The following is a 12,286-nucleotide window of genomic DNA, read 5'->3' on the forward strand; positions in this document are numbered from 1 at the left end:
GTAATGATTCACTCTTGCCATGACATCACAGCTGATGCTTGGCGCATGAAATCTTTGTAGTCTTTTTCCCCATGCTGTGTGACTGACTTGTTTTCGCTTTTTTAATTTATTTATTTTTTTCATATGAATGTCAGATGGGGGACTAAAGTCTCTAGCTAGAATAATAAAAATCCTGCTGTTAGCAAATATTGTAATTGCTGTTCTCTCTCCTCTCTCCCCTTGCGGTCTGCCAGAGGTTGCACTGCAGTCTGTCAGGTGCAGCCGGCTCTCCTTGCTAGTTTTTATAGTACTCACTTAGGCAGATGGTCTGCTGAATTCCTTTCTTGCAAAGGGTTGGCTCATTTTCTATCCCAGGGCTTTTACTTTGGGGGATTTTAGGCATGAAGCAACATTATAACCGTATATTTAAAATAATAAAAATCCCTGCACTCATTTCTTTCAAATTATTTCTGCAGATACAAATGAATGTGGATTGAAACCACGTCCCTGTGAGCATAGATGTATGAACACCCATGGCAGCTACAAGTGTTATTGTCTCAATGGCTACATGCTCATGCCAGATGGCACATGTGCAAGTAAGTAACACATATCCCAGGACAGGCAGTAATTTAGATACACAGATTATCCAATCAATATTTTATCAAAAATGACTCCTGTGTAAGGATGACTGGCAGCTAGTTTATCTGTGACAGGGTATATCCCTCAGATTCCTAGTACTGTCAGCACTAAAGGATGTGCTATCCTGTGGCAGTATTTTTAAAGGGATAGATTAAACTAATCTAGGGTACAGTTGTGTTTTTAGGGGAATGTTAGTCCTTAAAAATGAAAGCCTTAGACAGTTCTACAGGGTTAGTTCAAATGTAGGGTAGCTTGCATAGCCTCTGTCCACAACTCTGCTAATGCACCATATTAGAGAGAGAAGGTGGGTGAGGTTGGTAATATCTTTTATTGGACCAAATTCCGTTCATGAGACAGACAAACTTTTGATCTCACACAGAGCTCGTCTTCAGACCTATGTAAGCTCAAAAGCTTGTCTCTTTCACCAACAGAAGTTGGTCCAATAAAAGATATTACCTCACTCACCTTGTCTCTCTGATATCCTGGGACCAACATCCTTATTGACTAGGGATGAATGAGCCCAGTACAATAAACTATAGATACAAATCTTTGTCCAGAATTCAAACTGAATTTTTAGTGAGGTTCAGTGTTCAGTAAGCTTCCTAAAACACGGGGAAACCATATTCTTCCACTTTGGAATGGACTTTTTCCATCCCAAAGTGAAAGTGTCAATTTAATATCCTAGAAACTACTTTCTAGTGCTCTCTCTAGTTCTGTCTGACACGACCCAAGCCCTGGTGTTCCCAGTACTTGTTTGGAAGACTTTCATACTAATATATCCCACCATTAAGAAACTTTTCCTAATATTTGACCTCCATTTTCCCAGGCATAATTTTATCCTATTACTCCTTGATATAGTCCTTTGTAGCACCCTGCATCATGTCTACAGGGTAGAAATAGCAGAGAAATACAAAGTGCAGTTATGGTTCACAGTAGTGGGTCACCCCATGCTGCAAAGGGATGTATTGATGAACACACTGATTTGAGGGGTATGCAGTTCTCTTCAGTGAATCTGGTAGCAGTGACCAATCTACCTGCGTACAGGGAAATTTATTTGTGCTTATGGTCAAATGAGATAATGGAAAGGTTTTGGAGGACATACGCAAGGGCGCAGGGTAAGAGGGTCTGGCAGCAGGTGATGATGGATGGTTGGTTGGTTTATTTTGCTGTACTTGATATTTTGCATTTTGATCTTTGGAGTTAGCACTTATTTGTGCCTTTACAATTGTGTAAACCCGTGGGCTGGGTTGGCCTGCTATTAGTAAGTGCCTGCATGGGGGTGTCTGACTCAAGTTTTCTTTTTGATGTAACGTGTATGAAGAGTTTTAACAAAACAAATCAGGCCCGTGGTAACCCTTTCATGGTGTGTGTTGGGGGTGGGGGACAGAAAACACATCACAGCTTCTCTTGCTGTCCCTGGCATTTCCTTGCTGCCTTCTTTGTGTGCTTCTGTGATGTTTCTGCTACTTCTCTCTCACATACACAGAGCTCCGTCAAACAATACCCTGCCCCATATATTTACATTCTGCTCTTGTCAAACTCCTCTGCCCCTACTGTTCAGATTCCTGACCAGCCTTGCATGTGGCCTGTGTTTTGGGCAGTGACCCCTATTGTTTCAGCTATAGTATTTCATAAAGAAGTTCAACGGCTTCCTTTGTTATATCCTGAATGAAGGACAACTGTTGCTTTAATGACATTTCACTCAACCCTCCATATAACAATACTTTTAAAGTATTTATAGTAGTGACTGCTAAAAATGAGACTTTTCCATTTATTTTTGGGAGCTTTTTCTCCTCAGGGTAGAATTGTTGTTCATTTCTGTAGAGCATAACACTCTGCAGACAATTAACAAGACAAGTTTCCTGCCCCAAGCAGCTTACAATTTAAAAGAGAAGTGAGAAATTGCGACTGTGGGGTTGGGGCAGGAAAGGAGGAAGGAGGAATAGGAGAAAACAAGAGGGAAGAAAAAACATGGTTATACTCTTATGGCAGACATCTAGGTAACTCTTATACCTACTGGGTACGTTTACAGAGGAAAAAAAGACCTGAGAGCCCAGATCAAGTGACTTGGGCTTGTGGGGCTAAAAATAACAGTGTAGACATTGAGGCTTGGGCTTTAAACCCAGGCTCTGAAACCTTTTGAGTTTGAACATCTACACTGAGATTTTTAGCCCTGCAGTGGGAGCCCTGCAAGCCTGAGTCACTTGACCTATGCTTTGAGGTTCACCACAGTGGGTTTTTTTCCTGTGCAGACATACCCATTGAGTATTATTCTTTTAGTGACTAAACAATGTGATGAGCAGATGCTGAGAACAGTGAATAAGATTATTCTGTTCAGCTGAGTATATGGCATTTACACAGAGCTAGTTTAGGAAAAAGGATTGGTCTTGTCCAGTCTAGATTCCAACAAGGGTGTGTTTTGTCTTTAGATTCTAGGACATGTGCTATGGTGAACTGCCAGTATGGATGTGAAGAAGTCAAAGAGGAGGTGCGGTGTTTGTGTCCATCAACTGGACTTCAGTTGGGACCAAATGGAAGGATGTGTATAGGTATGTGTGGCGTGATTTTTTTTTTCCTACTCTCAATTTTTTTCTGCCGAGCCCATTCAGAATGAAGTCCTGAATCTTAAAAAACTCCGTATGAGGTTGGACTACTGACCCCTCCCCGCAGGCTCAAGGTTAGGGCCTCTTGTTTTCAGTGTGTGACAAAGAAATTATCCCTACTATTTTCAGAACATAGGAAAGAATAGTAGTGTGCTTAAGATCCAAAGGTCAGTCTCATTGCTAACGAATGACCAACAGTGCAGGGGTAAAATAGGAAACTCCTTCCCAACAATCATAGAATCATAGAATATCAGGGTTGGAAGGGACCCCAGAAGGTCATCTAGTCCAACCCCCTGCTCAAAGCAGGACCAATCCCCAACTAAATCATCACAGCCAGGGCTTTGTGAAGCCTGACCTTAAAAACTTCTAAGGAAGGAGATTCCACCACCACCCTAGGTAATGCATTCCAGTGTTTCACCACCCTCCTAGTGAAAAGGATTTTCCTAATATCCAACCTAAACCTCCCCACTGCAACTTGAGACCATTACTCTTTGTTCTGTCATCTGCTACCACTGAGAACAGTCTAGAGCCATCCTCTTTGGAACCCTCTTTCAGGTAGTTGAAAGCAGCTATCAAATCCCCCCTCATTCTTCTCTTCCGCAGACTAAACAATCCCAGTTCCCTCAGCCTCACCTCATAAGTCATGTGTTCCAGGCCCCTAACAATTTTTTTTGCCCTCCGCTGGACTCTTTCCAATTTTTCCACGTCCTTCTTGTAGTGTGGGGCCCAAAACTGGACACAGTACTCCAGATGAGGCCTCACCAATGTCGAATAGAGGGGAACGATCACGTCCCTCGATCTGCTGGCAATGCCCCTACTTATACACCCCAAAATGCCATTGGTCTTCTTGGCAACAAGGGCACACTGTTGACTCATATCCAGCTTCTCGTCCACTGTAACCCCTAGGTCCTTTTCTGCAGAACTGCTGCCGAGCCATTCGGTCCCTAGTCTGTAGCGGTGCATGGGATTCTTCCGTCCTAAGTGTAGACTCTGCACTTGTCCTTGTTGAACCTCATCAGATTTCTTTTGGCCCAATCCTCCAATTTGTCTAGGGCCCTCTGTATCCTATCCCTACCCTCCAGCGTATCTACCTCTCCTCCCAGTTTAGTGTCATCTGCACTATGCACAATGCACAGGGCTCATGGCAAAGCCACAGTTGACCGCACAGTTGGGATCTGGGGGCCCACTGCTAGTTGTACAGCATATTTAGAGCTGACGGCAAGGCTTCCACTTTGTTTCTGTCTGAAGATCACCACTTGTTTCAGTTAGGTTATCTGTACATTCAGAGGTCATTTTATTTCACTTACGGTAACCCTAAGGATACTTATTTCATTTTAAGAGGGAACATAGTCAACAGCATGCACTAGATACACAGCAGAAATCTTAAACTGCACACTTATGTCCTCTTAAAGGGAGGGCAAAAGAACTTCTTCAGGTATGTCTGTGCCACTGGCTTGAGACTATCAGATAAACTTATTTTCAGAACATTGTACTCATTTCACACCACAAAAATCATTAGGCATACGAGTTCATTTGCAAGCTTCCAGAAGAGATTTAGGTGTACCAGGCATCTGCAAACTTTGCAATTTCGGCATTCCAAGACTAGTTCTGTATCTCACAAAAATACACAGAGAGTTTGTGTAACTTCCATTCCAGTCAGGCAACTTTAGCCAATTGAAACGCCTAATTAGAGCCGGGCAACGATTGATTTTTTTCCCCCAGTTTGGTAGTAGTTCCAAAAAACTGAAAAACAAATTTAATTCAGGTCGAACTGAATCTGAAAGTTTTTTGGAATTTGTGGTGAATTGAAAAAGTCCATCTTGGTTTCGTTGTAGAGCAGGGATTCAAACGTGGGGCCCCAACATCTCAGATGAGTGCCCTACCCACTGGCCCAAAGATTATGAGGGATGGGGAAGAGACAAGAGCGACAGCACCAACTCCTCTTTCTTCTCCTTCTCTGGCCATTTTCTGAATGGCTGAAATTATTTGTGTGAAATTTTACACATAGTTTCAGGTTGACCACAACTGCATGTTTTGCTGAATAAACTTTTCATTCAAAAAAACTTCACATAGCTCTACTCATAACTAAGAAAACTGTATTTTCTGTGGTTGACCCAAAAGTACAGTAGAAATACCTCCTTTTGCGCTTAGAGTATTACTTGTGAAAATGTCTCTGACAGAGATGATGATGATGATTTCATGCATGTACACAGTCCCTATCACAATGGTATCTGATCACACTACAAATGGTTTGGGTTGGAATCCAGATTATAAAGAACAGCTGTGCGGGCAATATCTGATAGGAGCAGAGGAATACAGTAGCTATTCAATTTCAGATGTTGCTGAGGAATACATTTTATAGGAATATACTCTACAGCCCAAAGAATATTTTGGATCATGGAGAGGTTTGACATGTCAAACACACAGGAAATGAATTTTAACAATATTGGCAAAAAAACATGCATAAGCTTTCAAGCAACAGATCAATTAAGCACGTCAACCTAGACACACTTTTTCTAAGGAGAGACATACCATAGGAGTTGTCCTTTTGACACACAGCTGCAACAGTACACCATACACAAATTTCGTACGTCCTGAGTGTTTTATCGCTCTATGAGCTATAGAGTGAACCCATATGGACATTTGGCTCAGCTTCCAAACCATAAACATGCCATAATGGGTGTTTCTTTCCTTGAAAATGAAATGAATGTGATTGGAAATGTCCTGGTTTTGGGTGTATCAGCAGGATTCTCTAACCAGCCTCCTATTGTAGTTTTATTATTAACATTTGTTTTAATTATTTAAGAGGTATTTGAAGGCAGACAGTCAGGAAGCATGTGTTTAAATACAACAGACAAGAGCTTCTCCTAAATCTCCTAAATTAGAGCTTCTCCTAAATCTTTCTTTTAGCTATTCATACATCCATTTTGATTGTTTCATATGTTTGTTTAGCTTATGAAGTACCTCGGTACATTCAGCATACATCTTAAAACACTAAAAAGGAGTTTAGATAAATGCTAATGCTCCAGTAAAAATGGTGTAAACATGAGCAAAAGAAAGGATAGTCCAGTGGTTAGGGTATTAGCCTGGGACTTGAGAGATCTGTATTCAATTATTTTCTCCATCACAAACTTCCTGTGTGACCTTGGGCAAGTCGTTTGGTTGCTCTGTGACTCAGTTTCCCCTCTGTGAAATGGGGATAAAAGTACTTCCAACCTCACAGGAGTATTGTGAGGATAAAAACATTAAATATTGTGCAGGGCTCAGATACCAAAGTAGTAGGGATCATGTAAGTACTTACAATAGACAAGCAGCCCAACAGGAAAGGTTTAGTATAAGTAAAATGGGTTGAAAATGCTGCACTATTTTTGGATCCAAAGAGCAACACATCTCAAACATTCTAGTTGGTCACAATTTTAAAAACATCTAGCAACTATGGGACGAGATTTCCACCTAGGCCTCAGCCCAGCCTTCTTGTGTGCATAGCCTGCACCCACTTAATGTGCACCTGCTTTTTTTTTGGCCCTCAGAGTTAATCGCAGGCACAATATTAGCAATTTCTAGATCAACACCAAAATGGTGCGCACACTTCAGGTAGCTGGCCATCTGTCTGCTAATATTTGAATTCACAATTAGTTGTGTACACAATCCTGAGTCCTACAGGCCACATTTTGGAAATCTGGACCATAACCTGCAAGCTTCCTGGCAACAACTACCCACGAATCCAAAGGAATAAAAGCTGGGAATGATCTAGAGATAATGAGCTATAGAATATTTACTCCATAAGATAAGAATCCTCCCTGACCTGCATTATGGCTATTCTGCATTCAGTACTCCCTCTGTTATCAGTGGGTCTTCTGCACCTGGAATGAATGCAAACTAGGTAATACAGATCAAGACTGAGGAATTCACAGAGTGGCTCAGGGGAAGATTTTGACTTTAAATGAATTAAAAAATTTAGTAAGTGGACATAAAATGGAGATATTTAAAGAGTTGCAAAGAGTTTTAACCGTGTAATCCAAAACTGACTGTTGTGCAACGCCTATAGCTAATACTCCCCCACCAAAACACTTTGAGGGCACTGAGTAAAACTTGTTGTATAAGGAGTCTTGCTCCAAGACTCCGCAGTTCTGATTTTTCTTCACATACAAGCAAATGCTTACAACAGGGATCGGCAACTTTTGTCACGCGGCCCGTCAGGGAAATCCACTGATGGGCCGGGACAGTTTGTTTACCTGCAGTGTCCGCGGGTTCAGCTGATCGCAGCTCCCGCTGGCCGCGGTTCAGCGTTCCAGGCCAATGGGGGGCTGTGGAAAGCGGCGGCTAACATATCCCTCAGCCTGCGCTGCTTCCCACAGCCCCCATTGGCCTGGAGCGGCGAACCGTGGCCAGTGGGATCTGCAATCGGCTGAACCCGTGGACGCTGCAGGTAAACAAACCGTCCCAGCCTATCATTAGATTTCCCTGCTGGGCCACGTGCCAAAGGTTGCCAATCCCTGGCCTACACCATCAGGTTTGGATATTTGACTGTTGTATCAGATACATTTAATATACCACTTCATAATGCTATATTATAAGTAATAATAATACAGTAATTCCTCACTTAATGTTGTCCCAGTTAACATTGTTTCATCGTTATGTTGCTGATCAATTGGAGAACATGCTCGTTTAAAGTTTTGCAATGCTCCCTCATAACATTGTTTGACAGCCACCTGCTTTGTCCACTGGTTGCAGAAAGAGCAGCCCATTGGAGCCAGTTGGCGGGGGCTTGGAACCAGGGTGGACCAGCAGACCCCACATCAGCTCCCCACTCCCCTCAGTTCCCTGTGCTGGAGCCACCCAGCAGGCTGTCAATTGCTGGGCAATTCAGGTGTCCCTCCCCCCACTCCCCTGCCATGTGCTGTTCCTGCCCTCTGCCTTGGAGCTGCTCCCGGGAGCCTCCTGCTTGCTGTACAGCTAGGGGGGAAGAGGGGTGCTAATGTCAGGATGTCCCCCTCCCCCCGCACCTGCCCCCCACTCCTATACCTTATCTCCACAGAGTGGGGGGGAGACGGAGACATGACAGGGCTCAGGACGGAGAAAGCTTGCTGGCAGCAGCTGCTGTCTCAACTTGCTGATCTACTTAAAAAGGCAACGTACTAAGAGTGGTGTCAGCGTACTTAAAGGGGCAATGCGCGTCTCTCTCTCTCTCTCTCTGCCATGCTGTCTCCCTTCCCTCCATTCATGCTGCCTTGTAGAGTGTGAGGCTATATTAAGAACAGTGTGTTAACCCTTGAGGGCTCAGCCGAGTGCTGGTTCATCATTTAGCAGTAAGGCATTCCCTGGAAAATATCCCACCCTCTTCCACCCTCTGACTCCACCACCTCAACCAAGCTTCACAATCATCATTGCTGTGTACAGTATTCAATTATTTGTTTAAAACTTATAGTGTGTGTGTGTGTGTATATATAGTCTTTTGTCTGGCGAAAAAAATTTCCCTGGAACCTAACTCCCCCCACTGCATTTACATTAATTCTTATGGGGAAATTGGATTCACTTAACATCGTTTCGCTTAAAGTAGCATTTTTCAAGAACATAACTACAACATTAAGCGGGGAGTTCCTGTAGTTAAGGACAATGGTTTGTCATCGCAAATTCTATCTAACATCACAGTTTGTTCATATGGGGTTGCGGGAGGGAGAGGGAAGGCAAATACCATCAATTTTTAAATTCCATATGTCACCAGTTGCATTATTTTAATAAAAATGTTACTTCATTTTGCAATAAGAAAAAAAATTAAAACCTATTTAACGTATAACCACTCCAGATCAATGAAGAACCTTTCAAACCGTGGTTCTCTGGCATTTTCCATACCAGGAGCCCTTTACCACTTATCAGGAAGGGCAGGGTGGTCGCATGCCCCGACTGCTGTCTCCTACCCCCAGGGACTCATGACTTCCAGCCTGAGTTCTACCCATAATTTCATACTTTTCTGCCAGAGCGAAAGGATTTACCACTGCAAGCAGCAGGGCAGGAAATCAGGAGAGAAAACTGATGTTTTTTCTTCACTGGTGCTTTCCCACCTCTGCAAAAGGCCTTATCTTAAGAGTCTTCTGCTGTTTCCTCCCAACCCCCCACCCCCTCCACCCCCACCACCACCAAGAGAAATCACAATCTGTGAAGTACTTCTCTCCCCCACGCATATTCCATGACCATATGACAAACCATTACCTTTAATGGTTCCTGCTGTCTCTCAGCTTGTCACACAACCTAATTTTAACTTGGCAGCTCTCAAGGTTTTCAGTGAACTTGGCTTTACTGTTACCATCATATCCACCTAATCATATGCAAAACAATCCCCAAATATAAAAGTCACAGGACATGTTTTATAACATGGACATTTTGAAATGTGTGGTTCCAGTGACAGCTGTGACCAAAGCACACCTTGCAAGTGACAACTAGCAGTGCATTTGCTTCCTCCTTTTCCTTCTGCTTGATCTTACCAATTTCCATTTTCCTTGCCCTAGATATTGACGAGTGCTCCACTGGCAAAGCTATTTGCTCTTATAACCGCAGATGTGTCAACACATTTGGAAGCTACTATTGCAAGTGTCAGATTGGTTATGAACTGAAATATGTCAGTGGCCATTATGACTGTGTAGGTAAGATTTAGGCACTAGGTTGGTTTGTCTCTTCCCTTTCCTCAATGTATATCTTTCATGTTATTGCATGGTGGTCAGTGGATTTTGCTTTAAGCATGAATATTGGCTTCTGCTTGAGTGCAGCTCAGAACCAGATGTAAAATATCATTTAGAGTCCTCCTTGGGATATTGACTAATCTCTGCAGTCTGGTGACTGAAAAACTATATATAGCAATGAAAATTTACAATGGCAACTGCAATTTATATTGCCTTATCTTGCCAAGACCTCTCTAGGAAATTTCACAAAAGAAGTACAATTATTTGTAATAAATCTGCAACAAGGGAACAATGGATTACAAGGGAGTGCTCACTTTTGATTTAAGAATGCTAATTGAAAGCTCACTTGTTTGGATTAAAAGCAATCGGGTAAATTCATTTTTCAGCTCTGATCGGCATAGTGAGGTGCAGCTTCCTATGCTTTCATTAAGTTGTAACACAGTGGAAAGAGATGTTTGTTTGTTTGTTTGTACAGCTCAGATAAGAAAAAATAACTGTCTAGAAAAAGCAGGTTTTAATTACTTTGAAGAACTGTGTTACATCTCTGATCTTTCAGATGCAGAGACAAATACAGATGAAAATACTCTAAGTCATTTTAACATACACAGATGCAAAAACAAATGTCAAACCTCTCTAGTCCCTTGTTGCAGTCCATTAACTAGAGGCCTCACATATTGCATAAGAAGAGCAAATTTGTAGTTGATGTGGCAGGCACTGAAAAATGTTGCTTTAATGATACAGTACGTAAGGGCCTGAGAGAATTGGAATTACACTGAGCACATACAAAAGAGAACTAATGTTTGTCTTGTTTTTGAGAGTTTTTTTTTAAGGCAGATTTAGGAGAGTGGAGTCTTGGTTTCCTGTTGTACTCAAATCCCAGGAGCCTTAAAACTGAAAACCATAGCCTTGCCCCCCCCTCCCCCCCATATATGTATGTGCATAGACAAAATGGTGAGACCAGGCCTAAGGCTTTCAGATCTGAATCTTATTGACAAATACATCAGCCTTTTGATGCAGAGTTCTCTGTTACTTGTGTGTCCGTGCTGACCCATGCTTTGCATCTGTACCTTTGACCTGCTGGGTGTGAATCATGGGTGGGTAACATATGAATGGGTGCAAAACTTTACCTTTGTAAGAACTTAGCTCCCTCATGTGGGAGAAACCAGAAAAGCTCTTGTGCCATTCAGTAGCAAAATCAAATGGAACAAAACAATTAAATCAGTTACTGCCACTGTTTAAAATGTTCTGATGTCAATTTAACATAATGGTTAACTGAATATATCAATTATATTTCCAGCAGCATCCTGTACGTGCCTGGCACTTCTCAAACAAATACAAGAACCCCCTGCCCTGTGGATCTTACAATCTACAGGCACAGTTCTGCCAGTTCTTACTTGCAATGGACTGTTCGTGGAGTGAGGTGCTATTCCATGCAAGGAGGGCAGAACTAGGGCCTAAATGACTGCATTTCATCATAGTCATGCTTACTTTCATGGGCCCTTTGTATTTTGTTAGGAGAGCAACATTTACAATCTCAGGGCCCAATCCTGCTCTCACTGAAGTCATAAGCAAAACCTCCATTGACTTCACTGGGAGCAGGATCAGGCCCTAAAATTATTATACTACAAGTCATGCCCTAAAATTATTATACTACAAGTCATGCTCAGACACACAGGCCAAAAGTTTTGGTCTTGAGAAAGAAGCAAGAGTCCATAGCCAGAGCGGATTCTTCTGTTAGCAGTGGTCTCAGGTTCTAATGCTGGTGCTTAAACTGTCTGAAAACAGATGACTGCCACAGGCAGATTGTTATGAAACTATGATTTGAATGAAATTTTCACTGAATTATCCCTTTTCTAGATATAAACGAATGTGCTGCAAGTACACACAAGTGTAACGTCCATGCAGAGTGCCTCAATACTCAGGGATCCTTCAAGTGCAAATGTAAACAGGGCTACAGAGGTAGTGGATTTGAATGTTCTGGTAAGTAACTGCTGATCCCCAGAGATGCATTGCTTTTACTTTTCTTAGGTAACTATGGGATGATTATTAGAACCCAGTCCTGCATTCCTTAGCCAGACAAAACTCCCACTGAAGTTACACACATATTACAAAAGTAATCTCTTATTGCATATGTAATAAAAGTATTATTTTGGCCAAATTACGTTCTGTTACACCGGTGGGATCCCACTGGTGTAATGGTGAGCAGAATATGGTCTTATCTATCTTCTCTCCCTAAAGAAATCTGCTGCAGTTTTTCCTCAAAGGCTTGGCCTCTTGAACTATTCAGATCTTTCTAGAAGAGTTGCAAACAAGCTCAGGTAAAATGGGTGTGGAGGAAACAGGGCTTGCTTTTCATGCTAAAATGTTTTTGTTTATAGTTTTGTCTTA

The 12,286-nt window shown here is 42.2% G+C and overlaps 1 protein-coding gene across 3 annotated transcripts in view; it reads left to right on the plus strand.

Annotated features, from left to right (window-relative positions):
* The window catches only part of EGFL6 (EGF like domain multiple 6), a 75,218-nt gene that overhangs the window by 33,898 nt on the left and 29,034 nt on the right, over positions 1-12,286 (plus strand). For 2 of the 3 annotated variants that reach the window (XM_073327946.1, XM_073327955.1), the window contains exons 4-7: positions 456-575; positions 3,048-3,167; positions 9,728-9,862; positions 11,756-11,878. In XM_073327946.1, coding sequence (XP_073184047.1) covers positions 456-575; positions 3,048-3,167; positions 9,728-9,862; positions 11,756-11,878 — 498 coding nt within the window. The remainder of the gene's footprint in view (positions 1-455; positions 576-3,047; positions 3,168-9,727; positions 9,863-11,755; positions 11,879-12,286) is intronic. The other variant, XM_073327963.1, reaches the window with a different exon arrangement.

The sequence above is a fragment of the Lepidochelys kempii genome, chromosome 1 (assembly GCF_965140285.1).
Source record: "Lepidochelys kempii isolate rLepKem1 chromosome 1, rLepKem1.hap1, whole genome shotgun sequence".
Taxonomy (NCBI): Eukaryota; Metazoa; Chordata; order Testudines; family Cheloniidae; genus Lepidochelys; species Lepidochelys kempii.